Here is a 24,998-nt window from a genome sequence, read left to right on the forward strand (position 1 = left end):
TGTTCCACGCCTTTGTTCTTCGGTTGTCTCTGGGAAAATTTTCCAACTCTCCCAGCACGTTCATTTCTCTGCTAAAATGACTCTGCACTCCTAACTTCGATTCTGCAGCTTGGTGAACATTTGCACTCTCCGACCGGGACATTCTGTGCTTGTCTGTGTTCCCCAGGCTCTTCTGCTGGGGTGAATCTGTTTCCCCTCTAACATGTCCACCTCCCCTTCTTTCCATTTATTTTAGACTCTAACTTTCAAAAGCAGCAGATATTCATTCGTATTTTCTAGATCAGTTCTTAAAAAAAAAAAAAAAATCATACTAAAGCTAGGCAGGGCACAGGGCACAGGTAAGCTTAGCATTCAGGAGGCCAAGACAGAGAGATGTTGGGTTCAAAAGCCATTCTGAGCTATTCAGCAAGAACTGATCTCAAAACCAAAAACCAAACCAAACTAAAACAAAGCGAAAGAGCTGAAGGGTTTGCACCCTCATGGGAAGAACAACACCATCAGCAGCCAAGGTGTGGAGAAGGTGATTGGGAGAGGGAGCACCTTCACGGAAGCAAGTTAATGGGGAGGAGAGGGAGGGTATAATAACATTTGAAACATAAATGAAGAGACTATCCAATAAGATTGAAAACAAAAACAAAAACAAAACAAACTAACAAACAAAACACCACTGGGAAGCGGGTAGGGTGTAGCTGTAGCTAGGTTGGTCAAATTCTTGCTTTGCAAGCACAACCTCTGGATTTGTCTCCGGTACCACATGCAGACAGCACAGTGGCAACCTCCATTAATCCCAGTTCTCAGAAGAAGAAAGCAGGAGGAGCAGGAGCCCAAAGTCATCCTCTGATTTCTAGGGAGGGCATCAAGAGCTACATAAGAGACTGCCCCATAAGGAAAGTAAGGAGTATAAGTTACTAAAGACTTGAGGGAGACATGTTGTTGAACGGTAAGCATCCACATAGGTGACACAGAGGAGCGGTTTTCTGCTGGATGCCCCTGAGGAAGGTTTCCTTAGCAATCCTCGGACTGGAGGCTATGGGTATAAGCGTGGCTGTGGCTCGAGAAAGCTAATGGAGGGAAAGGAGAGGGTGGAACCCCAGCATTCATGGTTAACTCCATTCCCCTGACTGGGGCAAAGCCCTCCATGCCAACCAAACTCCACAGACTCTGCTCGAGGTATTCTAGACATAAACCTCCAACCCCGTGTGTCAGATGCAGGCCAGCCAGGCCATGAGCAGGGAATGGGAATGTGGTGGTCACATTACTGCTTATAAATATCACTTTTAGCTCAATTGTCTTTTAAGTCTTATGGGTTTATCTTTATAGGTTTTGAATCTCTGAAATATCTTGAGAATCAGCAGCATAGGCACATGTGTGCGCACACGTGTGTGCACACACATATGCACTCCCGCACACAAGAACACACACATGAGCACACATAAGAATACACACGAATGCATATACATGTGCACACACACGCACACACACTCACACAGTAGCTCTCACTTTCTCCCTACTTAAGTTTATGATTTATCCATTTGCTGCAAACTTTTTGTGATATTTTCATTTAGCCTGTTATTTTCACTTTGTTCCTGTTGGTATTTACTTTGGTTGTTTTCTTTCTTTTTATTCCTTTCATCTGAAGGTGGCTACACAAGAAAATGGAGCAGAATAAATGCACTCAGTAGAACATGCTTAACACACGCCTTCTGCAGCAATTCAACCTGTAACACGATATTTACTGTGTCCTTATCAGTGAGCAAAAGACAGACCGTTAACTCTGCTTCCCGAATATACGTAAACTGCTTTATTGGTTGATACAAGGGACTGTCAGTAATAAAAGGAGAGTACCACCGTTTGAAACAGCAAGCAAATTTCCAGGTGTCATAGAGAGATTCAGTGCGCATGAATACACCAGGCTAAATTAATTCTATTATGTTTCCTGATTAGGTTCACAAAGCAACAGGCAGAGTATCTTGACGTCAGAGGTGTTTGTGATCCCACAGGCAGGCAATGAGCTTAGGGAGACATCATCACAGAGGCCTCCCGGGCAGGCTGCTCAAGCCTGGAAGTCAGGCACAAAGGAGCAGGAGAATGTAAGACTGTACAGGGAAGGAGCCATGGCTGGCAGGGCTGCCTGTAGTCCAACAAACAACAGCAAAATGAGGGACAGAGGCCGTATAAAAACAAAAATCCAAACAAACTCATGTTTAACAGCATAAAATGCCCGAACTGGAAGTGTCCTCCTCCCCACAGAGAGGGAACTCGTAGCAATTACAACCATAGAGTTGGTCTCTCTGGAAAGGGTGCTGACCAGAACAATCCTCTGCCCGAGATGATTTTAGGGGCTTCATGGAGAGATCCAAAAATTTCTCTTTCAGGGATTCTTTTAATTCCCATAGAGAAAAATGCCTCTTCTGGTTCCGAGTTATGACAATTGTGCACAGACATTAATAGAAACGTTTTAAAAATGGGTTGCAACAGTTATATAACCTAGAAACCTGTTTCTAATTCTTTATACATCCTTTTCTATAACCACATCGCTTGGCAGGGAAGGAAAGAGGATCATTCAGTGGACTGACCACCTGCCCAAATCTGTAAGCAGTTTTTCATCTTGGAACAACGTTGCCATCCCTTCTAGGCCAATGTTATGTGTAGGATTACAAAATAACAAACAAAAGAAAGAGTAACCAAATGAAAAGCCCCCTTCTGTGACAGATAGACATGCACATAGAGACATGCACATATATGTGTTCATATGTATATGTATATATGTGTGCATTATTTTGACTACTCTACATTATTTTGACTACTATACTTCTTTGCTATGAAAAATGTAAACTGCCCATATGTAACAAATTTGACAGCTCGTGAATAAATACCAAATCTATCCTATGCTCTAAGGTCCCTGAACTGTGACTATTCCCTTAAAATCTCACTCAACCTTACTGTGGAGCGTTCTGTCTTCTGACTGAAGCTGGGCAAGGGAATGAGACAGCCAGGCAGGTGGTATTAGGCGCTAGAGAGGAGGCGTTTGAATTTATAATTGCCTTTCCTTTCATGTTTTGAATTTTGTACTTAAGCAACTCCCATCCAAAGAAGAAGAGGCGCTGCTGGTTACAACACTGCCTCGTTGTTTTTGGTCACCAGCAAACAAGAGTCCGGAACCCCTGGCCTTCAGAGGCCATCACAGAACTGAAGTAAGAAAAGGAAGAGGCGAAAGTAACCAGACCAGAACAGAGCCGCATGTTGAATCTTGCCACCCCAATCAAGCAAAGCTGGAACTTTGTTTTGTCTGTCTTGGCAGAACAAGCCTCACTTGGCATAGAGATGCTTCCTGGTAGAAGCTGTCCCATTGCTTCTTCAAAGCAGCCCTTGAAATGGCTAACCCGATGTGGGGAGGGACGAGAAAAGGAGGCAGGCTGCGGCAGCACAGAAGCCTTCTGTAGGACTCACTCCAGGGAGTGGAAGCTGATTTTAGGGGCTTCACAAAAGACTACTGGGGGAAAGATTGCCCAATAGGTCACGGCTGTCAAATCTAAAACTTTCGGTTTGAAGGACGAAAAAACAAGTTTAATAAGTAAAAACAAATTCTAAGAGATGGAAGAGACCAGAAAAAGCTAACTGTGGCTAACTAGGAGCAAGCCAACCATTCACATCACTCCTACCCATCAACTCTATCCAACAACTATGGCCTGCACACTGACCTATGTTGTGGGCCATGTCACAGTGGATAGAAAAGTAGAAATGATATCAGTGGGGGACTCCATTTTGAAGAAAAGCAGAAATATGAATCACAAATACAACTAGGGGAAAATATATTTTCAGACACACTCAAAAATATAAAAAGTGGCTGTTTAAGGTGAAAAAGGCCTTTATCCCAGCCCTCAGGAGGCAGACACAAACAGATCCCTATGAGTTCTCAGCTAGCTGGGTTTACATACTGAATTCCAGAATAGCCAAGACTATGTAGTGAGACCCTAACTCAAAACAAACAAGCAAACAAACTCCCATAAACGTGGTGCCTGGGCTGAGGCATAGGAGTGGCAGACAGCCAGTGACCGTGCTGTACAGGGTAAGGCAAATTCCTTGGGCTGGAAGAACAGGGTCCATCCTTGGACCTAAGAGATGGCTCCCGAGTGCATCTAGTTTGACGAGAGCTTGCAGAGAACTGCACATCTAGACAAAGATTCCAGGTTTGATCTACCAAGCTGGGAAAGACTCTGAAAGCCCTTACAAGCCTTGTGACGATGAAAAATACACATTTCAAATTCAGCCATTCTAAGCAGAGAATTGAAAACCCAGTAAGTCTGTATTCCGAGGACAGGTTAGTTTAATGAGTGAAAGCTAGGGTAAACTCACACTGTAGTTACCAATACAGCTCTGTGCACAGTAAATTCTTTGACGTGCAAGCTGCATGCAAACCCTTTAAAGCCCAATGGAAGAGCTCCACATAAGGTATAAGGCTGTGTGTTCACTTAGTTGGACCTTCGCTCCATGAACACAACAGTATCTGGCCGAGAGAAGGGCCTCGCAAGCAAGACTGCACAGGAAGACCCCAGGCCATTTGTACACCAGCGGTGAGTTCAAGCTTGGGAGGAGTTTACAGTTAAGTTGGTCAAATCCCATCGTCTCCTCCACAGCCGGATGTGGGCAAGCACTGGGGATGGTTTATGCCTACCTAATCAAAACAAAGCTTGTTGGCTTGACTGCCCTTAGAGACCTATGTTTTACTTTTGGCTACAGTTTGTCCTCAAGCCGCTTAATTAATATGACAAACTAGCAACTTCTCTTCAAATAGACTTAAGGAAGGTTCTGGTTAAAACAACCATTTGTGTCTTTACCACCTAGTTATAAATTTATTCCGGTATGTACTACTTGGAGTTTTCATAATGCTTTGCCTTCTTTGTGCGACTTGATTTCTGAGCTACAAACCTTGTAAAATCACTAACGCTATATTTAAAAGCTAAAAAGTAAGCTTAATGAAGACTTCAGACCATATCATATGACCAAGCAGCAGTACCTCAAAGTGGATCCCAAACTAATCCTGGAGTCTGATTTTTGGGAAGCATGAGAATGCATAGTTCATATGGGCTGTATTCGCCATATAAATAACAGAACACATATTTCTCCAGACTTACGTCCCAGCAGAGACGCCATACTCTAAGATAATATTCTAAGATAAAAATGCATTTAATAGCAAACCTAACCTACTGGCCATCCAAGCTCAGGCTCAGCCTGTCTTACACATGCTCAAACAAATGTTCACCTATAGACAGGCGAAACCATCTAACAGAAAACCTACTTTACCGCGAGGTGTTGTCTCGTGTGACTTATTATATGCACTAAAAGCAGAAAGTGGGATCGTTCTCGGGATGCGTTCTCAGACCACTGTCCAGTCTAGACGCTGAGTCGAAACAGTGGAAGTTAGGGAGAACCTGTACTTCAGTCCTGAGCACAGTCCAGAAGCCAACGCTGTGTGCCATTCCCAGAGAACAACCTCCGCATGTGCCTCTAACGTACCCTAGGGCACAATACACAACAACCAGATAATCTGTGGGTGACAGGTATGTCACAACTGTTGGTTCTCAGAGCCACACATGATACTTGATTTTGAAAATGAACAGTATATTGATTATCTAAAAGGAGAGAGAGAGGGAGGGACACAGAGAGAGAGGGAAGGAGAGAGTGAGAGAGACAGAGAGAGATAGAGCAAGAGAGGGAGAGGAGGAGGAGGAGGAGGAAGAGGGAGAGGAGGAGGAGGAGGAGGAGGAGGAAGAGGAAGAGGAGGAGGAGGAGGAGAAGGTGAAAGCAAGTTTCACATTCTATCCTCTCATTCTGCTGCTTAAAAACAAAGAAAAAAAAAAAAAAAAAGAAAGAAAAAAACTCATCCTTGACTCCTTCCAAACCAGCCAATCAGACAGAACCTCCATGAGCTCATCCTACAAACTTATCCACATTTCCTCCCTGACATTAATGTCTTGACCAGGTAGCAATTTCTGCACTCGCATCCTGGGATGCCCCCAACTCCCAGGACATAACCCCTTCTCTTTGATGGTCTTCCACAGGCTTTTCCACTGCAGAGCACACACCAAACACTCTCTCCTTGCTATCACTTGTCACACGACTGACTTTGTCATCAGGGGGCCAAAGTTCATCCGATAAACACAAACTTGGTCTATAAAAGTTATTATGGTCACGTTGTGCTTTGTCCTGAGCACGGCAAAAAAGCCCCGGATCCACGGATCACTCTAAACAGAAGGCACATCCTCTCTCTCCCTCATCTATGGCTGCCAAGACAGTCTTTAAATCCCACCTTTCCCCTGTGACTCTTGAGTTCAGGAATCTATGTTGGCCTCTGCCCCAAAGCCGAGCCCATGAGCATCTGGGCTGCTGGATCTTCTCGAGCCCTTTCAAGTACGAAATGCCATTTGATCGTCTGTGGGGGCAGAGGAGATCCATGAGCAGACGTCACTGACTGCTTGTTCAGATAAACAAAGAGGAATTAATGAAGTCCGCCTGAGGTCAGACAGCCCCTTCCTGTGAGCCAGACACAAACCTGTGCCCCCAGTTCCAGCCCTCGTTGCTCTAGAAGACTGCATCTCATCCACTCGGAGTCTACACAAACAGAACTTCCCTCAGCTGCTGTAGGGACTGAGACTTCAAATGTGGAGTTGGAATCCTACACTGATGTGAGATATGACAGGTACCACTCCACTCCACAGACCCTAAACCTCTAAGAGTTTCGAATTTTAATAATTAATAATAATAACAACAATAATAATAATCACTAGTCAATCTGGCTGGATTGGTAAGTGACTTGGAAGTTAGTGAGGAACACCTCAAGCTGATTCTGAGGGGATGTCTGCAGACAGGATTAACTAAGGAAGAACACCTGCCCCTAAGGCCCACAAGGAACACAATGGGAACAGAGAAAACCCTCTCCAGTGCTTCCTGGCCATCAACAGATTACCTGGTCCTCCCTGACATGACTGACTCAAACCTCATAATCTGAATCAAAGGTGACCGGCCTTCCTTCCTTGTCTTTGGGTGACAATTCTGCTGCAGAGGCAAGAGAAGCTGGCGAAATATCACCCTTCCAAGAACTCTACAGAACTGGAAGTCCCTGCCCCCACCCACCACCCCCACATCAAGGAACAGCACTCCCTGTAGTGTTTTTGTAGTAGTCTGTGCTGCCTAAGACCTCCCACACCAAAGGAAGATGTGGTTCTCATGCCTTTCTGTGCCTCCAACATTACTCAGGTACTACACAGGGATCTAACAGCTCATTACCCACAGGTGGCAGGGAGGGCCGCCATCAGCAGCTGTCCCTAAACACAGCCTAAACACAACGAGGACTTTGGACTGTGTCTCCCTCCCTCAGCCCAGGAATCCAATGTGACTAGTGTTCTTTCAGAGCGAGACAGTTCAATTTTGTGGATCTGTGTGTCACAACTCTGCTGTTGCTTTCTACTAGGGACCTGATAAAGAAGTTCCCAAGGTGAAAGGCACAGTCGCCATGAAAAACCTGTGTGTGACTTACAACGCCAAGAGGAGGCCACAGAGTTCCACGTGTTACTGACTCCCTAACAGGCTCTTACCAAAGAGCCGCATAATGACGCCTGAGCTACTTAAGTTGCTTCTCTTATTCTTTTTAATTTGATCTTTTTAATTAGTGTTATTGCTGTTAGTATAATGTATTATTATTACTTTACCAAGTATGCACAGTTCGAACACTATACATATTTAGCTACAGATTTAGACTGTGTACACAAGGTCTGTCTGAATTATGCTAGTACACATGGCTTTCTATAAATATTTCCTAATTCATATGTTAATTAAGCACTAACTATACACTATATACCTGTATTAGGCCATCAGTCACATAAGTCTCCTAACACAGAGAACAATAGAAACAAGATTATTGGATAGCTAGGCAACAGCCAGATCCACAAGGTGGGTGGGGCAGGGGGAGGAGAGGGGCAGGGGCAGGGAAGGTGGGGCAGACTGAAGGATGAGCCCCAGACTCCAACACACACTGTGAGGCCCTTGCTGAAGTCTCAGCTTCTCAGTGAGCCCTTTCTGTCTGCATCCTTTTATTGTTTTATATTTTTATTTATTTGTTGTGGAGTGTGTGGCGAGAGCCTCAGTGTACCATTGGAGGTAACGGGACACCTACGGCATTTGGTTCTCTTCTTCCTCCATGTGTTTGGAGGGATATGGGAAATGAACTGAAGTCCTCAGGCTTAGCAGCAAGTGCCACCAAGCAATCTCACTGTTCTCCCCCCATTTAACCTGTCAATCTTCTTGGGTCACACCCACTTCTCAGAGCCTTTCCTGCTTTATTTTCTCTCCAGGATCCCCCTCTCTCCCTTCTGTGGACAACTCATTCCCATTTGTATCCTGATCCCATGAGAAGGTGAGACATTCCTGCTAAGGTGGCAAAGATTTTGTCTGTTTTGTTCATTGCTGACCTCAGGGAACTGTAACCTGACACATAGTAGGCCTCTGTCAATATTGGTCTTTCCTGACCACATCAAAGGTCAGCTGCCAGGACTCACTAATCACACCTATATCAGAAGCCAAAGCCACCTTTTCTTTTGAAGCTGACTTACCTATTGTTTTTTCTCTCCCTTCTCATGGGAATAAAGTTCCACCACAAGAGACGAATTTTGGCCTCTTCACTTGAAAGAGAGTCTGGCAGATAACATATATCCACAGCATTCTAGGTCAATGAATCACTTCTCTCCCTCCCCACCACCCATCACCAGGGGTATACCAGATGTCTTTCCTGGGCTTCTCTCCACAAATCTTCACAATGACTCTAAGAGACAGGTAGTGCTATCATTCTCATTTTAAAGAAGAGAGAGAACACAAACACACAGACACACACACACACACACACACACACACACACAGACACACACAGACACACAGACACACACACACACAGACACACACACACACACACACACACACTGTGGGCAGGGCCAGGAATGAATCCCAGGCCATTTGATTTGAGTTTTGCTTCTTTTCTTCAGCGAGGCCAAACATGTAGGGCCTTGCACAAGGCCGGCCAGCACTTCCAGCCTTGAGCTGTGTTTTAAGTACTGTGCTAGTGGCATGACTCTCCAGTCCTGCAAGCTACTCTCCAATGGAATCTGGACTGATGTTTTCACTCATCACATTTAATCAACGTACTGTTAAAATGTCTTCAACAGCTCTCTACTGAAGCCCATGTTTTAAAGTGGCACCAGTGGAGTTACCCAGTACCTATAAACACACTGCAAGAGGACAGCTCAGTCAGAATCGTGCTGGACAGGAAGATCCTGAAACCTGATGTCCAGCCAAGTTCCTCTAGGCTCACAGACACCTAATCTCAGATGATGATGATGATGATGATGATGATGATGATGATGATGATAAGATGCAGAGTAGGTGAGATGCCCAACACTGCCCTCAGGTTTCCACATGCACGAGCTCTCTCTCGCACACACTTGCTCATAAGGACTTGTAAAAGCATGACAATGTCCTCTTGAATGGGACACTGACCTGATTATTATTTCAGAAATACTTATATCAGAACTGATCAGAATCCAGAAGACAGACACGTTATAACAGACATTTGTTGCCACCAACTGGGATTCTCTAGAAATGGGGTCAGAGAATGTCCATTTTAAATCCAGGGGCACCTCTGACAGCCAGTGACTTAACAGTTTTCATCTCTCGGACACGTGGCAATTGCCTTCAGGTCAAGCAATACTATTTAAGCCATCAGCACCAAGACTTAAGCAGTTCTGTTTAACCATATTTCATAGTTCAAATCTCCCTTGCTCATGTTACAGGTTTCAAAAGGGCTTAGAACATGGATAAGTCACGCCATTGCACATGAGGCAGAGACAAATGTGTGGCCAACGCTTTTACTATGAGGTGACTCAAGCTGAGAATTACTGCATTTCTGAAAACCAGACCAAGCCAAACAAACGCCATATTCTGCCATAGCTATGCAGTGATTTGAGGGAGAGAGCAATCAATGAATAAATCATGCAAGCACATGCACACACATACACACACAGAAACACACACATATACACACTAACAGACATACACGCTCAGAGAGACACATACACATACACACATATAGAAATATACACACATACACACTCACACATACACACACATATACACACACACATACACACACATGCACACACACACTCACACATACACACACATACTCACACACATATACACGCAACCATGCACTCACACACACACATACATACACATACACACATGCACCCACACACACACACTCATACGCATATATACACTAACACACATGCACCCACACACACACACTCATACACATATATACACTAACACACACATACGCACACACACCACACACATAGACACACACACACACACACACACACACACACACACGACACATGCTTCCCCAGCACATTACTGAGATCGGAACAGTCTCGTAGGTCCTTTGTGTTCTAGAAGAGGTGTTAGCATGTTAGCATGGTGAAGAGAAGCTGTGCTAAGAGATGCTCAGTGCTCTCCAGACAGCACCCCTGTTGTTCATACTGTCTCAGGCTCTGAAGAGCGTGAGCTGGCCTTTGCACACGGGAGGCCACTGGACCCAGCATCCGCTCTGTCTCCTCCAACTACAGAGACAAATATTTTACCAGTTCATTGTCTCTGAAGCCAGCTACCCCAACTGGGAGGGGCCATATCACAAATATGACTTTATATAAAGATTGTGAGAGCCTTAGATTTATGGCTTAGCTTAAGACTCCAACTAAGTTTTTCTTTTTATATTATATAAACAGCCTAGAAAATGTTTTCTTCCAAAAATTGTAGAAGAAAAAGGGGGTGGGGTAACAAAGGTCAAAGAGTTTCAAAAACTACTTTGAATAATGCAGTTTAAATACAGAGCTAAGGCAAGTGCTGAAACTGAGCTACATCATGTGATTTAACACTTTTTTTTTTTTGCAGTTTCAGAAATGTATTTAATAGCACTGATATTTAACTGAGATTGCTTTCAAGGGCTTCTCTATAAAAGAAAATGTTCTATCTATACAATATGATACAGAGGATATTAATGCCTTAGAAATAACTATATGTTGCAATATTCAAAAGAGCCCCCAGGAGAAAAATAAAACTTTTGTAGAAAGAAACCACCAGAAAGGTAAAAATTTCAAGACTGTTCATGGGCATAAAAACTCCCTTCCAGTCTCCATATTGTATGAGCAGGTTCCGCACATAAATCACCACCCACGGGGACTGCCTAAGCTAAGCAATAATTGGGCCTCTCATTATGTGAGAACAAAACTTCGGCTACCCAGATGTGCTCGGACCAACAAGAGGGAAAGGACCTGGGATTACTGAGGCCAGTTTGACACACAGCCTCGCTAACTCCCAACACACAGAAACAGCATGTGGAAGATTCATAACTTTCGGGCGACATTTTGGCGTCTAGCTTTCTAGCTACAAGTGACGGTATTCAGGTTGCTACTTAGTTCCAAGTGAGTTTCGTAACTTCCTCGCATGCTCTTTGGCTTCAGACCTTAAGCCATGCTAAACTACAGGCTACCCTACCCTACCCAGAGCAAAACAAAACAAAACAAAACACTGCCGACCTCAGCCACCATGGTTGGGGGAGCTCTTAAGCTAGTTGAATCTGCCAAAACACAAGACAAAACAACAGGATGGAGGGGCTCTGAAGGGCCCCCTTGGTCAGTCAAAAATAAGTCCGATGCTGCAAAATTCTTTCCACTTGGATGCCAATAAAATACGAAGAAAATGGGTATCAATACTAATACGAAAACTTTTCTTTTTTTAATTCAGTATTTATTTGACAAATACCAATGCCTTTCCTTTCTTTCGTCTCTGGTTCTGATCTGTGGAGAAACCACATCAGTATCAAATGCCACTTGGTTCTTATTCAAACAGAAGAAAGCAGACAGGACGGCTGCAGGGTGACTTGGCTGACCTGGGCCTTCAGTAAAAACAAACCACCATAAATCACCAGATGGAAGCAATTGGAGAGTGATCACTTTAATTGATTGACCAGCTCACCAGAAATTTACTATATAACTTCAACCCTCCCAACACCCTTACTAGGAAAAAAAGGGGGGAGAACGGTGGTTTTTATCAAACCAAGTAAAGAACATGTTTTAACTTTAGAGACAAGCAAAATTTTTAATTACTCAAGATCAGAATGGGAAATGGCCTGATTTAGAAATTAGACCTGGAACACAGAAAATGCTACTTCTAAGTGCTTCAAAGACAAACAAAATGGTCCCCAAACTGATGTCAAGTGCATGAGTAGAAATGTTATCTGCACTGAAAATACAGAAAATTTGACAAAATTTTGATTTTATCTGAAAACTTTGGGAACGAACATTTTTGACTTCACTTAGTGATTGAACTACCTCTGACCACATTTTCAGCTGGAGTTTCTAACCCCAATTCCAACACCAAGAGCCATTCTTGAGAGGTAGTGCAAAGTAACTCAACTCCCAGCACCCACATCCAGCAGCTGATAACTGACCCTGGTGTCTTCTGGAATCTAAGGTCATTTATCCTCACATCTGCACAAATACACATACACACACAGAGAGAGAGAGAGAGAGAGAGAGAGAGAGAGAGAGAGAGAGAGAGAGAGAGAGAGAGAGCTAAAAATTAAGATACCTCAATGGCACATAACTAACTCCCATTATCCTCACATAGCAAGTCTGGTCAGTGTCTACAAACATTACTGTAATGCACAGTTCCAATGCAACCACTACACAGCGTCAGAATTTAAGTTCTAGTCTACAGAGTAGAATCAAAGCTCAATGTGGCTCTTCTGCATCCTGGAAGCCAAGTCAGTAAGTATCAAGTGTAAAGTACTTTGTTTGGTTGTTCTTGTTGTCGGAAGGATGTTTGAGGGAGTTTAAGGGACTGCCCTGCGATAAGACACTCTGGGTTCCATCCCCAGCATCTTCACTAAGTGTATGAATGAATGAATAAATTTAGAAGTGGGAATAAGCTAATCTGTAGAGCTGTTCTCTGTTACGCCTTGGGAAGGCTGTCGGAAGTTTGCTTGTGAGAACTGCACGCTAGTCCACACAGATCAGTTGTGCAAACCCTCTAATGCTGCAACCATTTTTTAAGAGCTCCTCACGTTGTGGTGACCCCTCCCCCTGGCCCCTCCCCCAAATATAAAATTGCCTCAGTGGTACTTCAGAACTTTGATTTGCCACTGTTACGAATCATAATGTGAATATTTGATAATGCAGGACACCTAATATGTGACACCCCTCCCACGTTCAAAGGGGTCGAGACCCACAGGTTGAGGACCGCTGATCTAGCAAGCACTTGCTGCTCTTACAAATACACACGGGAATGATGCTGGAGTCACTTACAAGGAAAGCTGTCTAATGTTTGCAGAAACTGGTCCCAGGTTTGGAATGAACTCTAATTCATTGTTGTTCAGTTTTCTGTAAATGACAAAAGAACAGAAAAAGCCATTTAGATCATCTGAAATTCAAAGACATCACCCAAGTTAAAAGTTTGAAGGACGTTCTTATTATCCAAAGGTTCTGGATCTATTAAATGGTCCCAGGGGGAAACTCTTCATGCCACCCTCAAGAGAGAGACAAGTGGGACTCACACTTCCTGAAGGCTTTGAAGGTGGATCAGGGAACCCATCTGGATAAAAGCTAATCTGTTGTGACTCAGGTCCCTGTAAGAAAACAAAAGTCATTATTACAAGTAGTTTCTTAAATGTCAGCAATATCATTTAATGACCCACTAGGTAGAGATGGGGCTTTGAATTCTTTCTCTCGACAAGCAGAGTGACAAGCAGAGAAATAATTGGACCATTCTGTCCACAAATTAAATGGCAACCAAATGCCAAAGTCAAAACGACAAACTCTGAGGACAGAATTAGTTTAAGAGGCTGGCAGATTCAAATCCTTGAAGCCCACAAGCATTTTAAGAGATGTTTTCTGGCACTTGGTGAACAGATCTTTTGTGAACTGTACTTGGCTTCATCCTCTTACCCCCCCAACCTGATACAGTGACATCATAGACTATGAAAAGTGACTAATTAGGCAGGTTACTAAAATGACTCCGAAGAAACATATTTATTATCACAAAATTAAGTACCAATGTCCCTATTGCAGTCAAAGAGAATAGAGGTTGACATCCACAGACATTTACTTGTTTCAATATGTACACACACACACACACACACACATACACACACACAACACACATGCCCCTGAAAGTACATGCTCAAAAGGATATGCCACAGACCAAATCCTCTCTTTCAAGAACTTGAATTTTAACATCCAGTAATGCAGCAAAGTGTTTAAACCACACTAACCATCTAATAATGCCTGACCAATGCTCCCAGTGTCCTGTGAGGGCATTTTAGACAGTAAATAAATGTGCTTCTTACCCAAAGGCTCAGTCAAACTTAGTAACAATTCCCACAGGCAACAAAGTACTAAAAGTAACAAACTCCTGTCCCTCCCGTGTTCTGAGCTGGAAAGTCTATGCAGCAGGAAGATCTGAAATGAGGAACAAAATCCAACAAATGTTTCAACACCCTGTCTACATGCTGCGGCAACACTAGTGTAATGGCGACGAAACGGGCAGAACAGACAGTAGAAACCAGGCTCAAGGACAGTGTGGCTGGAAGATCCTCTCTGGAAGCCCCAAGCTGGTCCTAAGTTCATTCCTCAGTGTTTAAAATGAAGACTTTTTTAAATAGTCAAAGTGTTGGATAATTAAAGTTAGTTGCTGACAAACATGAGCGGCATAGCACCCATCACAGTGCACGTCCACAAACAACAGAAAAACACAAATCACACACTCCGAGAAATAGTTACTCCTTGCTTTGCCGACAACTCAAAATTAAGGATGCTGTCATTCTCCAAGCTTTTTGTTTTGGGAGTAAGCCCTGATTTCTGTATTTCACCCTAAAACAAAATAAAAAAGAACTTACAAAGATTTTATTTAAGCTCTGTTTGCCTAAAGACCTACCAGACAGTAACAGACATGAGTAGATTTGTTCTGGTGGAGTTATAACATGAAGGGGGAAAAATCTGGCTCAGTTTTAAACTATAAAAATCCTGCAATTACAACCACTGCTGTGCACGCTCACCACGCCGGCTGGAGCCAGATACTTTCCCTCACAGTCCGGCCCAAGTCCATCTGGACTTCATCAAGGAAGCCGTGAGCTCAACAGCTCACGTTAGCAGTCAAACAAAACCTGTGTGCTTTAGCACCCCAGACAGTCACAGATTGCCCACAAGCTTTAAAACCCAACCAAGAAAGGAGCCCTCCACCTGGGACTTCAGCCTCAATCCACAGACAGTCATTTGGAGCCACTTAGCTCAAGAATGCTGAGCCCGCCCCAACCCAGCATTGTTTCCTGTGTTGGAAGGCACAGGGGGACCAATCTGGCATTTACATTTAATACAGTTAATTTTCTTTTAAATGAAAAGGAAGAAAAGGAAAGCTAAGAACTGCTCTCTGCTCCTTGGAAGGATTGTTTCAAGGGGAGATACTGGGAGAAATGAGATTTGGGTGCTCAAAGTTTTGCACCAGTAACAGGATGAGATTCCCGAAACAAAAGACCTTTGAACTGGGAACAGGCCTCAGCACAGTGCACATTCTGGGGACACTGGTTGCATGTCCCTCAGCAGGCGCTGGCAGCTGTACATATTTTAGTTATTGCAAATGCTTCCATCCTGAGCTCTGTGTGCTATTAAAGCCACATTATATGTGGGAGAAAAAAAATGCTTCTTAAGTGACTTTTACTGCTAAATGCTTAAAGCCACGAAACTTCTAACTTACCTAAATTTAGATTTTAAAGTAATACATGTTTCAGAAACAATTACCTTCCTTTTAGGGGATCCCACATTTCCCTACATCTTCCCTATATTGTTCTTACGGCTGGAGCATTAAAGAGAGAGGTGGAGATACAATGTTTCCAGTGTTTCCTTGAACCCAGGAAAGAAACCAGTCAATAAGGGAGGGCAGATCATCCTTAGGTAAAATTCCCTGAAAGAACGACATCTACAGGAAACTTTTTAAAAAGACTTGCTGTGATGAAGTCAATAGATAGGAAAGGTGGGAAGGCAGGCGCTATTTACCCAGAAAGCCATGGGGCATAGGCCTAGAAAAATCAGCCCTCTCCCCCCCCCCCCCCGCCCCATGGATTGTAGAGTCATTTTCTCTTTTATCAAGTCGATGAGCATCTGTGAAAATTACTAATTTTACAACATTTGGTTCTAGCAATCATTTTCTTCTTTCTAAGCATTTGGAAATCTGACTTCCAATTCAAATCTGAAAACACAAATACAGCTCAGTTTCTTAATCAATTCCACCAGGACCTGCCAAGCTGCTAACTCAGCAGAAATATGGAAAGCCGAAAAACAAAAAGGCAGGCTGTAGCTGTTTTAAAACACTGATCCAAAGCGACTCGTAAATCAGCCTGCTTGCTATGCTTGAGTTTGGGTCTGGAAATTATAGAGAAACAGCTGTGGAAAACATAAGAGTACTAACTACTCCTTCCCCACCCCCTACAGTACCCTGTTCCCAAAGATTCCTAACAGGCAACACCAAAGAAGCCACTCCAGTACAAGCTACCTTTGGGGATTTCTTCTCAGCCCCAACATTTCTGAGTGATAAGATAAATCATCTGAAATTCCAGCTAGAATTTAATAACCCTTGAGGTTCCAGTTGGCAATCAAACAATTTGGCCCCTTTGGCTAAATAACGATATTTTAACAAGCCCCCCACCCCCTTTGGCTTCAGAGCTCCAGAGAGGCACAAGGCTCTTTGACGGAGGCTACAGCAGTAACTTTTTTAACAGAGACTTTCATTAAAGGACTGCAGGTTCCTTCTGAAAGCAAAAGCAAGTACAGTGTTATTATTGTTTAGCTCCAACTACTCAGCTTTCCACACAAGACTCTCCTTTGGCAATAAAGGACACATGCACACGCACGCACACACACACACACACACACACACACACACACACAGGAAGCACAGACATTCCAAACCTGTAGATTCAACAAAGGAAACAAAAGACACACAGCATATTTTTTTTTCCTGAACTTTCTCTTAAACTATTCCAAAGACAAATGGTTGCTAGTTTAATAACCCAAGGAAGGAGGGCTGGGGTGAACAACACACACTTTCTATTCTCTCCCTGGTCTTGGAAGCCATCTACTTAAGAGCTTTTGTAATTATGTAAGGTTTAACTAGGAGCAATTCACACCTCCTACGGCAATACAGAAAATAACAGTGGTAAAGGACTGCCTGTTTTGCCTTTTGCTCTTCTCTGAGGTGGGGAACAGACCTTTGAGAGTAAACAAAGGAAACAGTGACAATAAAGAACCCACGACCACATGGCTTGGTGATGCCTCCAAAGATGGTCAGAAGTCACCAAAGTACAAGGATGGAAGGGCTGTTTGTTGAGCCATCACAGCAGGGCTTCTGACAAGAGACCCAGAGCGTATTTATACAAGTGGAATGGATTTTCACATACGTTTAAGGAATGCAGACGTGTATTGAGACAATTTACTACTGGCGGAAATGTAATTAAAGACTGTGCTAACCAAATAAACTGTAATTTGTTTTTAGTGTGCCACCAAATTATCTGCAAAACAAAATCCTAATTAGGTCAGCTCCCTTTAAGAACGTTTAAGTAGGTATTGAATCCCCTTTTTGATTCAACACAACTTCCAATCAAGGTCCACACAGCTTTCTGAAAGCCATTTACATTCAGTAGGCCACCTGTCATTGAGAAACCACTGGGTAAAAAGACTTGGGAAGCATTTCTAAAGGCACTCCAGAGAGACAAGGTCTTAGTTTCCCCGCCCCCACCCTTCTATCATCCATAGGTGCCCACCTCCAGGCATTCAAATGCTCGATTCCATATGTGGTCAGTAGAGCCGTCAGCAGCTTGACCCCCCACCCGGCAAAGGCAATTGAATGGAATTAGCCACAACTAATTGAAAGTCTTCCTGCTTTGGGCCCAAGTCTTTATCTCCCCTTTCACGAGTAATAAAAGCTGCTACATCAGACATTCCATAATCAGCCATTAAATATCAATCCAATTCTCGTTAATTCTATTTCCTTATTAAACTCCCTTTTAAGACAGCGTGTTGTTTGATGGTCAACAGTTTATAACTGATGAAAGAATTTGGTTGGGACACTGGATCAAAAACACGATTTCTTAAGTCGCCTGGCCACTATTGTCAAGACCTACGATTGTCTAAGAGCCGAGAAATGTCTGTTAGGCCCAAATTTGAGAATCTTAAGTATAAAGAGATTTGATTACTTTTAAACGGGACAACTTTTTTTTTCTTAAGTACAACTTTTCGTTTTTGCTTATGGCTTAAACGCCCCCATCCAATTTTAACAAAATTAAGGGTTGGGAGAGAATAAAGAGAGCTGACATTTGTAAGAACTCGCATTTCCAAGTAAATTATATTTTCTTCCGTGTTCTTCCACACAGTTGGCAGTGACTTCGGGTTTTCTGGCTTCCCAGCTAAAATCCGCCAAACAGCACTCAGCGCCGGCTCCAAACTTCCCCAGACCTCGGTTCTGAAAACCTACTTCCCTGGCTTATCTACCCCATCACTCTTCGCGCCCACCTTCTCACCGGAACCAAGACGCATTACAAAGTGGCCCAGGCGCGAGGCTGATGGCCTGCTAATGTGAAATTAAGCACAGCGGGGAGAAAAGTCTGTGCACCTTAGCTTAAGCAAAAAGTTCTAAGAGAAAGGCGCGTCTGCAGTGACTGTCTGGGGACAAGCAGGGACTCTAACCACTGAGAAGCTACAGTTGGGCCAGTTTCCTACGTAAACTCAGAAGAAAACCTGCCAAGTACGGGGTCTAGCAGACTGGCTCCTGCGGTCGCAGGCGTCGGGTCGGCTGGCCCGAGAGTGGCGAGCCAAGAACCCACCTGCGCTGTTGCAGAGGGAAACTGAGTCCCCCACGGGGCTCCGCTGGCGGCCGGGGCGCCTCACAGTGCGCGCCCGGGGCCACGGGCCTCGGCGGACTCCTCTCGTCCCGTACCCCTGGCGGGCCGGTCCCCTCCACCCCACCGGAATGATACTGATACTCACAGCCGTGTGACCCAGGCCGGGAGAGGATCGGGAAGGCGAACCAGCCGCCGGCGGCTGCAGTCCAGCAGGTCCCCGAGGCAGCGGCAGGCGACTGGGCACGGGCGCCGGGTAGCATCGTCCGAGGGCTGTCCGGGCGCCCCGTGGCCTCCGCTCCCCTCCGGACCCGCGCGCCCCAGCCCCGCGCACAGCAGCAGTCCCAGCGCTGCTGCGGCCACTCGGAGCCCGGGAGCCATCGCCGCGCGCCCCGCCGCCTCCGGCTCGGCCCGGAGCTCTGCAGTCTCGCGCACCCCCAAAAGCACCGAGTCCCAGACCGGGGGCTGTTCACGCAGATCGCCGCCTCGCGCTCCTGGCCGCTCAGTCCTGGCACGGAAGGCTTTGCATGCCCGCGCGCAGCGGGAGAGCCAGCAGCGGAGGACGGCCAGCCGCGGTGCAGGCAGCCGGAGCGGCGTCGGAAAGCGCGAGCGCTCGCAGAGAAACTTTTCCGCCTGCGGCGGGCGGCGGGGCGCGAGGTCCCGGCGCGGAGGAACGGCAAGGCGGGGCGCGGAGGCGGGCGCGCGCCCATTGGCCCGCCGGGCACCCGCGGCCACGTGACAACAACAAGGCTCCAGCCCGGGGCCGGCGCCCGGGAGAAAGTGGAGCTGAGATTGTAGGAAATTCCGAGTTACATTTTCCAGCGTCTGCAGCCAGCAGTCTCCGCTATGCCCTGGGAACCATAGATCAGATGGAATGGGAGGGCAAGAGCGAGCCAGCGAAGGACTGAGCCGGCTGGTGCTCGGAGCTGCAGTTACTTAGGGGAAACTTTAGTGGGCACAGTTAAAGTAGTTGTGGTGCCCGGAGGCCTTTCAACTCCTAGCGAGAGGACTGTGTCGATTATTTTACTATTGGCGGATGAAACAGTGGCTTTGATGAAAACAGTTTTAATATCGGTGCCAGTGGGGTCTTTTATTCCCATAAATTGGATAGATATGATGGATATGTATGTGTATTTGTAAACAGTGTATACGCATTGCCTGGCAACCCAGCACTGAAAAACAGCCAGGCAATGCGTATACACTATGAGTTTCAGGGCAGCCAGGACATCACAGTGAGACCCTGTCTCAAATGTATATGGATGGATGGATGGACAGATGGACGGACAGGCAGAAGACATGATTGTGAATATGATAGCTTGGTTTATAATGGATGGAGCTGGGAGGAAGTGATAATAAACTAATAAATAACTAAATAAATTAATAAAGAAATTAATAAATCCAAGTCGGCAGTCAGATTCCAAGCAATAGCTAAGAGCAATAAAAGCAACCACTCTAATATATATTCAGATCTTGAAAGGAAACACACACAACACACACACACACACATACACGCTTGCCTTGGTCCACCTGGCTTTCGAATGAAGGCAGTTCTTGACTGAGAAGGCTATCAGATTTAGATATATTTGCCTGTCTGTGGGGTATATTGAGGGAGGAGGTAGGGACAAACTATCAGGTGCTGGGTGGGTGGAGCCTGACTGAACGTACTCTGCCTGTAACCTGGACAGCAAGGTGTTGAAAGTGATGGAAACCACAGAGTCGCTCTGCTAACCCCCGGGGGCAGGGGAATAGGCCCCCCAAAGAGATACCTAATACTTTGTGGAGTGACGTAAACAAATGTTAAGGCTCCGTTTCTATAGGCAGTATGGTATCTGCCCAAGCATGTCTGTGACTGGGAACTAGACCATGCAGGGTGAGGTAGCTGGTGGAATTGAGACTTTAACCCCGTGTTCATTGACTTACACCGTAGCATCCACCCGTGTAAGCATGGCCATTCATGGAGAAAGAATAAGGCTCTGAAGTTGACACACCCTAGTTCAGGTAAGCCATCTCCTCCCATTCTTTCCATCTGCCTGCAGCTCCACCACGTTTTAGAATGACAGACAAGAAATATTTATAATTCCGGGGGCTTCCATGACGATTCACCACACTCGGGACTTTTTTTTCAGGTCTGTCTTGCTTTACTAATTCACATTAGGGGGGAAAACAGGTTTGCTACTCTGATGGTTTTTAAAACAGGAGTGAAGAGTGAAGTCAGTTCACACACGACCACACTCTTACCTGGTGTGGGTGCATTGACTTGCTCCTGAGATGTCAGCGACAATCGAAGTCTGTCATCATTCAGCAACACTGGCCTTGCCTTTTCTGGGTGCACTCAGTTTCACTTTCCGCAGGAACTAAGTTTACACTTCTGTGCTTATAGTCACATCTCATCCTGATACCCTCATTTCCAGTTTAGAACTTTCCCCTAAATCACACACACACACACACACACACACACACACACACTTACCACCACATTTAAACATGATGCGTCCAGAATCATGTTTCAGCATCCTTGAACCTCACTCCTTTTCTTCCTGTGACTTCTGTCTGAAAGAAGGATGCTTCAACTCATCCAGGTACAAACCCTAGACCCTAGGAAGTCAACCTGTATCCTTAGCACAGTCTCCATGACCAACCGCATGTTCTGTTGAAGCCAACCTAGAAAGTAAGCACCTGTCTTCGGCCCCTCAGACGCCATACCAGTGCTGGCCCCATGGATCAGGATTACACCTCCTTCCTCCCATCTGGCCCTCCAATTCTCTCCTCACAATGCCAAGAGCTCCAAAAAGCTCAAACCAGGGCCTAGGATCCCACTGCCTGATTACCCTTATGGGTTCCATTGTCTTGGAAGGAAAGCTTAAAATTCTAAGAGGACATGTGCTGTTTGGCCTCCAATAACCTCTTTGGTTCTCTAAACCCCACCCCAACCCCATAACCTATGAACTGCCCCATTTACAAAGTTGCATGTTTTCCTCTTCCACTCTCTGCTCCTTCAATGGCTGTCCACATCACTCTGCCCTCCTTAGCCTGCTCCATTTGTACATTAGGAATTCTTTCCAAACACACTTCCCTAAGATCTGCTTAGCTCCCCCTACCCCACCCCCATTCACTAGCTTGAGTTTCTTAATCAGCTAGTTGGGAATACAATTAAAGCTTTTTTTTTTTTTTTTTTAAATCAGGCTCCTCTCTATCAGCTCCTTGGATAAGTCTCTGTCTCCTCTGTAATACCTACTGTCTGTGGCTTAGGCCTCCTCAGGAGGCTGCTAACTCCTCCCTGTTATGCTCTTCTTCATGTGTGGGCCCCTGACAGTACCTGAGCCGTAGTAGGTCCAGAATGGTTTGTGTTTATAATTACACGATTAAATTAAGCATTGTATTAGCCAGAGAAATATGAGCATAACAAGAAGAGACACTCATTTTTGTGCTAATGACCTGGCGGCACGGGAAATATCCTTTAAGGGTAACCGCTAAAGCAACGTCATCAAATTAGATTAGAAAAGAAATATTGTAAAGATGGGAAGGAGGTGCTTAGCTCGCCTAATGCTTCTGTCACAAAGTGACTGGCACTAGGAAACTGAAACAAATAAACTTAGCACATCAGGGGTTCACATCTAGAGAGAACCTTCCTGTAGCACCATTCCACAGCAGAAGACATGAAAGGCAAGGTGGGGAGAGGGGGAGGGAGCAGAGAGGATGAGCCCAAGGTGGTATTCATCCTTTTATTAGGGACCTGCTGCAGCCAAATGCCATCAATCTACCCTAAGCTGCCAGCCCTACATTGGGGCTAAAGCTTCAGGACAGAGGACACATTACAGGGTGTGTACCTAGAGGGACACATTCTACCAAGGGCATTCTGGGTCTTTAGGATCTTTTATCGCAGTGGAAGTGCATTTCCTACTCTGAGGATACTTTGTTGCAAGGTCCTTTGACCCCCTTTCCCTTTCTTTCTCTCCCTGGCCCCTAATCCTTCCTTTCTGCCTCTGCTTCCAGATGGTACAGCAGAAAGTCTTCCCCGGATGTGGGGGACCTTGGCCTTGGACATTCCAGCCTCAACTATTGTGAAAGATACATCATTTTCTTTGCACATTACCAGGGGATTCTGTTACAGTGACAGGTGAATGAACTGACAATTCCATCAGTTTCCCCACAGTTACAAGTAAGCAGAAGAGACTGTCCTAAGACAGCCTTAGTGAAATTGCTCTCTGTTCCTCGTAGGTTAATTCTTTTATATATACAGGCTGCACATGTGGCTGACTGAGATGTTGTGGCTAATGTCCTATCAGTAGAGAATTTAGTATGAAACCGTCACAATCACTTTGACTGGGGGTCACCTAACATTGCAATTAAAGTAAGATGAAGTGTTAGTTTTTTTTCTTCCTTCTAAGAGTCTCAGTGTCACCACTTAGTTGAAAATGAAAACTGACTTCCCTGTGGAAAATGCCTAAATCACACTGGTTTCTCATTTATAACTTCTTCTCTGGTGAGAGGCAATTCTTGACTATTTTTCAAAATACCAGCTACAGTGCATTCGGTAGTTAGTGTGTCCCAGGGCCAGAGCAGCTTTAAGGTGGGACTGTTGTTTTTGTTGTCTTTTCGTTTGCCTCTGGTGTGTGATTTGATTGGCAAGTGTATTACACACTAGTGTTCCTGCTCTCTCTCTCTCTCTCTCTCTCTCTCTCTCTCTCTCTCACACACACACACACACACACACACACACACACACACACACACACACCTGGCAAGTGAGAGACTTTCTTATCTGGAGTGCTGGCAAGGCCACTGACTTAGAGATAAGGAGTAATAGAGGTGCTAGATTGTCAGTTTTAACATCCAAGGACAAACTCGGAGCTGGAGCTGAGTCGCTCGGTCCTTTCCTTATCATTACAAGGTTACAATGAATGCTGCGGTTTGTGTACCTGTGAACTGTGAAAGCGGCAGAAGATAAGGCAGTGGGAGAATGAGGAGTGCAAAAGTCCCAGCTAGAGTTCCCTGCTCAGTAACCTAACCGGGAGCGTCCCCTCATTACAGCGTTAGAGCAGATAGACTTGTGGTCACCCCAGCCTCACTCTCTGACACACACAAGCAGCAGTTCTAAAAGGAAAGCCGACCTCCACATGCATCTGTGTCTAGAAAGAAAGAGGTGGCTACCCATCCGGTTTTCTCCAGTCGGCTGACTGCCTGGTATTATTGGAATTAAAAGCAAACACTGTTATCTGAACGTTGACTTGGCGACAGATTAAATACACGAGGGTTTACGTTTTATTTATTTCTGAAATCGCCCTCTAGGACAAACGTGTGCTCTGAAGGAAATTCATGCTGTCAGTAAAAACGAACGCCAAAGAAATGAAGGAGGCGCTGCCTGGTGCCCCTAGCTGTCCTAAGCTGGGACTAGGGAGCTGGGCAAAGTCAGGGTGCACAGCGCTCACTAGGGTCTCCGCAATGCCACGGCCCCTCCCACGAGGGTTCCTTAAGGTATTTTCAGTCCTTCCAACGCCTTCGCTCTACCCCTAACCCCCAACAAACATCAGTCCTCAAAGTCCACTGGGACATCTCAACCATGAAAGGCCTCCCCTAAACCATTCCTTTCCGGAGCGCAGAACACCAGTGGGCAGCAGGTCGCTGCTGCCACCGGAAGTGGAGAGGTCAGAAGGGGAAGTGCTATAGCTTTCCATAGCCTGGCAGCTCCGCACTCCACTTTCCTCTTCTAGAAAACGGCTCAAAACCAATACTGTGCTACACAGTGGAACCTCGTAACTTAAAAGTTCCATCTGAAATCCAACCCTTAGTATCATATATGGAATGTGTTTTAGTAAATACACAGTAATATATGTATTATAAACAATATCGAAAATAATAAATTATGTACAGAAAGAGAAAGAGGCAGGCAGCAGGGAGGGGAGATGTGCGTTTGCGTTCATGTTCCATGAGAATGTAGTGCCCACGGAGATTAGACAAGGCATCAGATCCCCTGGAACTGAAGTTAGAGGCAGCTGTGAGG

At 45.1% G+C, this 24,998-nt stretch overlaps 1 protein-coding gene across 1 annotated transcript in view; it reads right to left on the reverse strand.

Annotated features, from left to right (window-relative positions):
• LRIG3 (leucine rich repeats and immunoglobulin like domains 3) overlaps positions 1 to 19,616 on the reverse strand; it is a 48,208-nt gene extending 28,592 nt beyond the window's left edge. Inside the window, exons 1-3 of the mRNA XM_080936035.1 lie at positions 19,146 to 19,616; positions 13,667 to 13,738; positions 13,419 to 13,493 (exon numbers count right to left, since the gene is read on the reverse strand). Coding sequence (XP_080792161.1) covers positions 13,419 to 13,493; positions 13,667 to 13,738; positions 19,146 to 19,378 — 380 coding nt within the window. The 5' untranslated portion in view covers positions 19,379 to 19,616. The remainder of the gene's footprint in view (positions 1 to 13,418; positions 13,494 to 13,666; positions 13,739 to 19,145) is intronic.
• Positions 19,617 to 24,998: the final 5,382 nt, after the last annotated feature.

This window comes from Micromys minutus, assembly GCF_963924665.1.
Source record: "Micromys minutus genome assembly, chromosome: 22".
Lineage (NCBI taxonomy): Eukaryota > Metazoa > Chordata > Mammalia > Rodentia > Muridae > Micromys > Micromys minutus.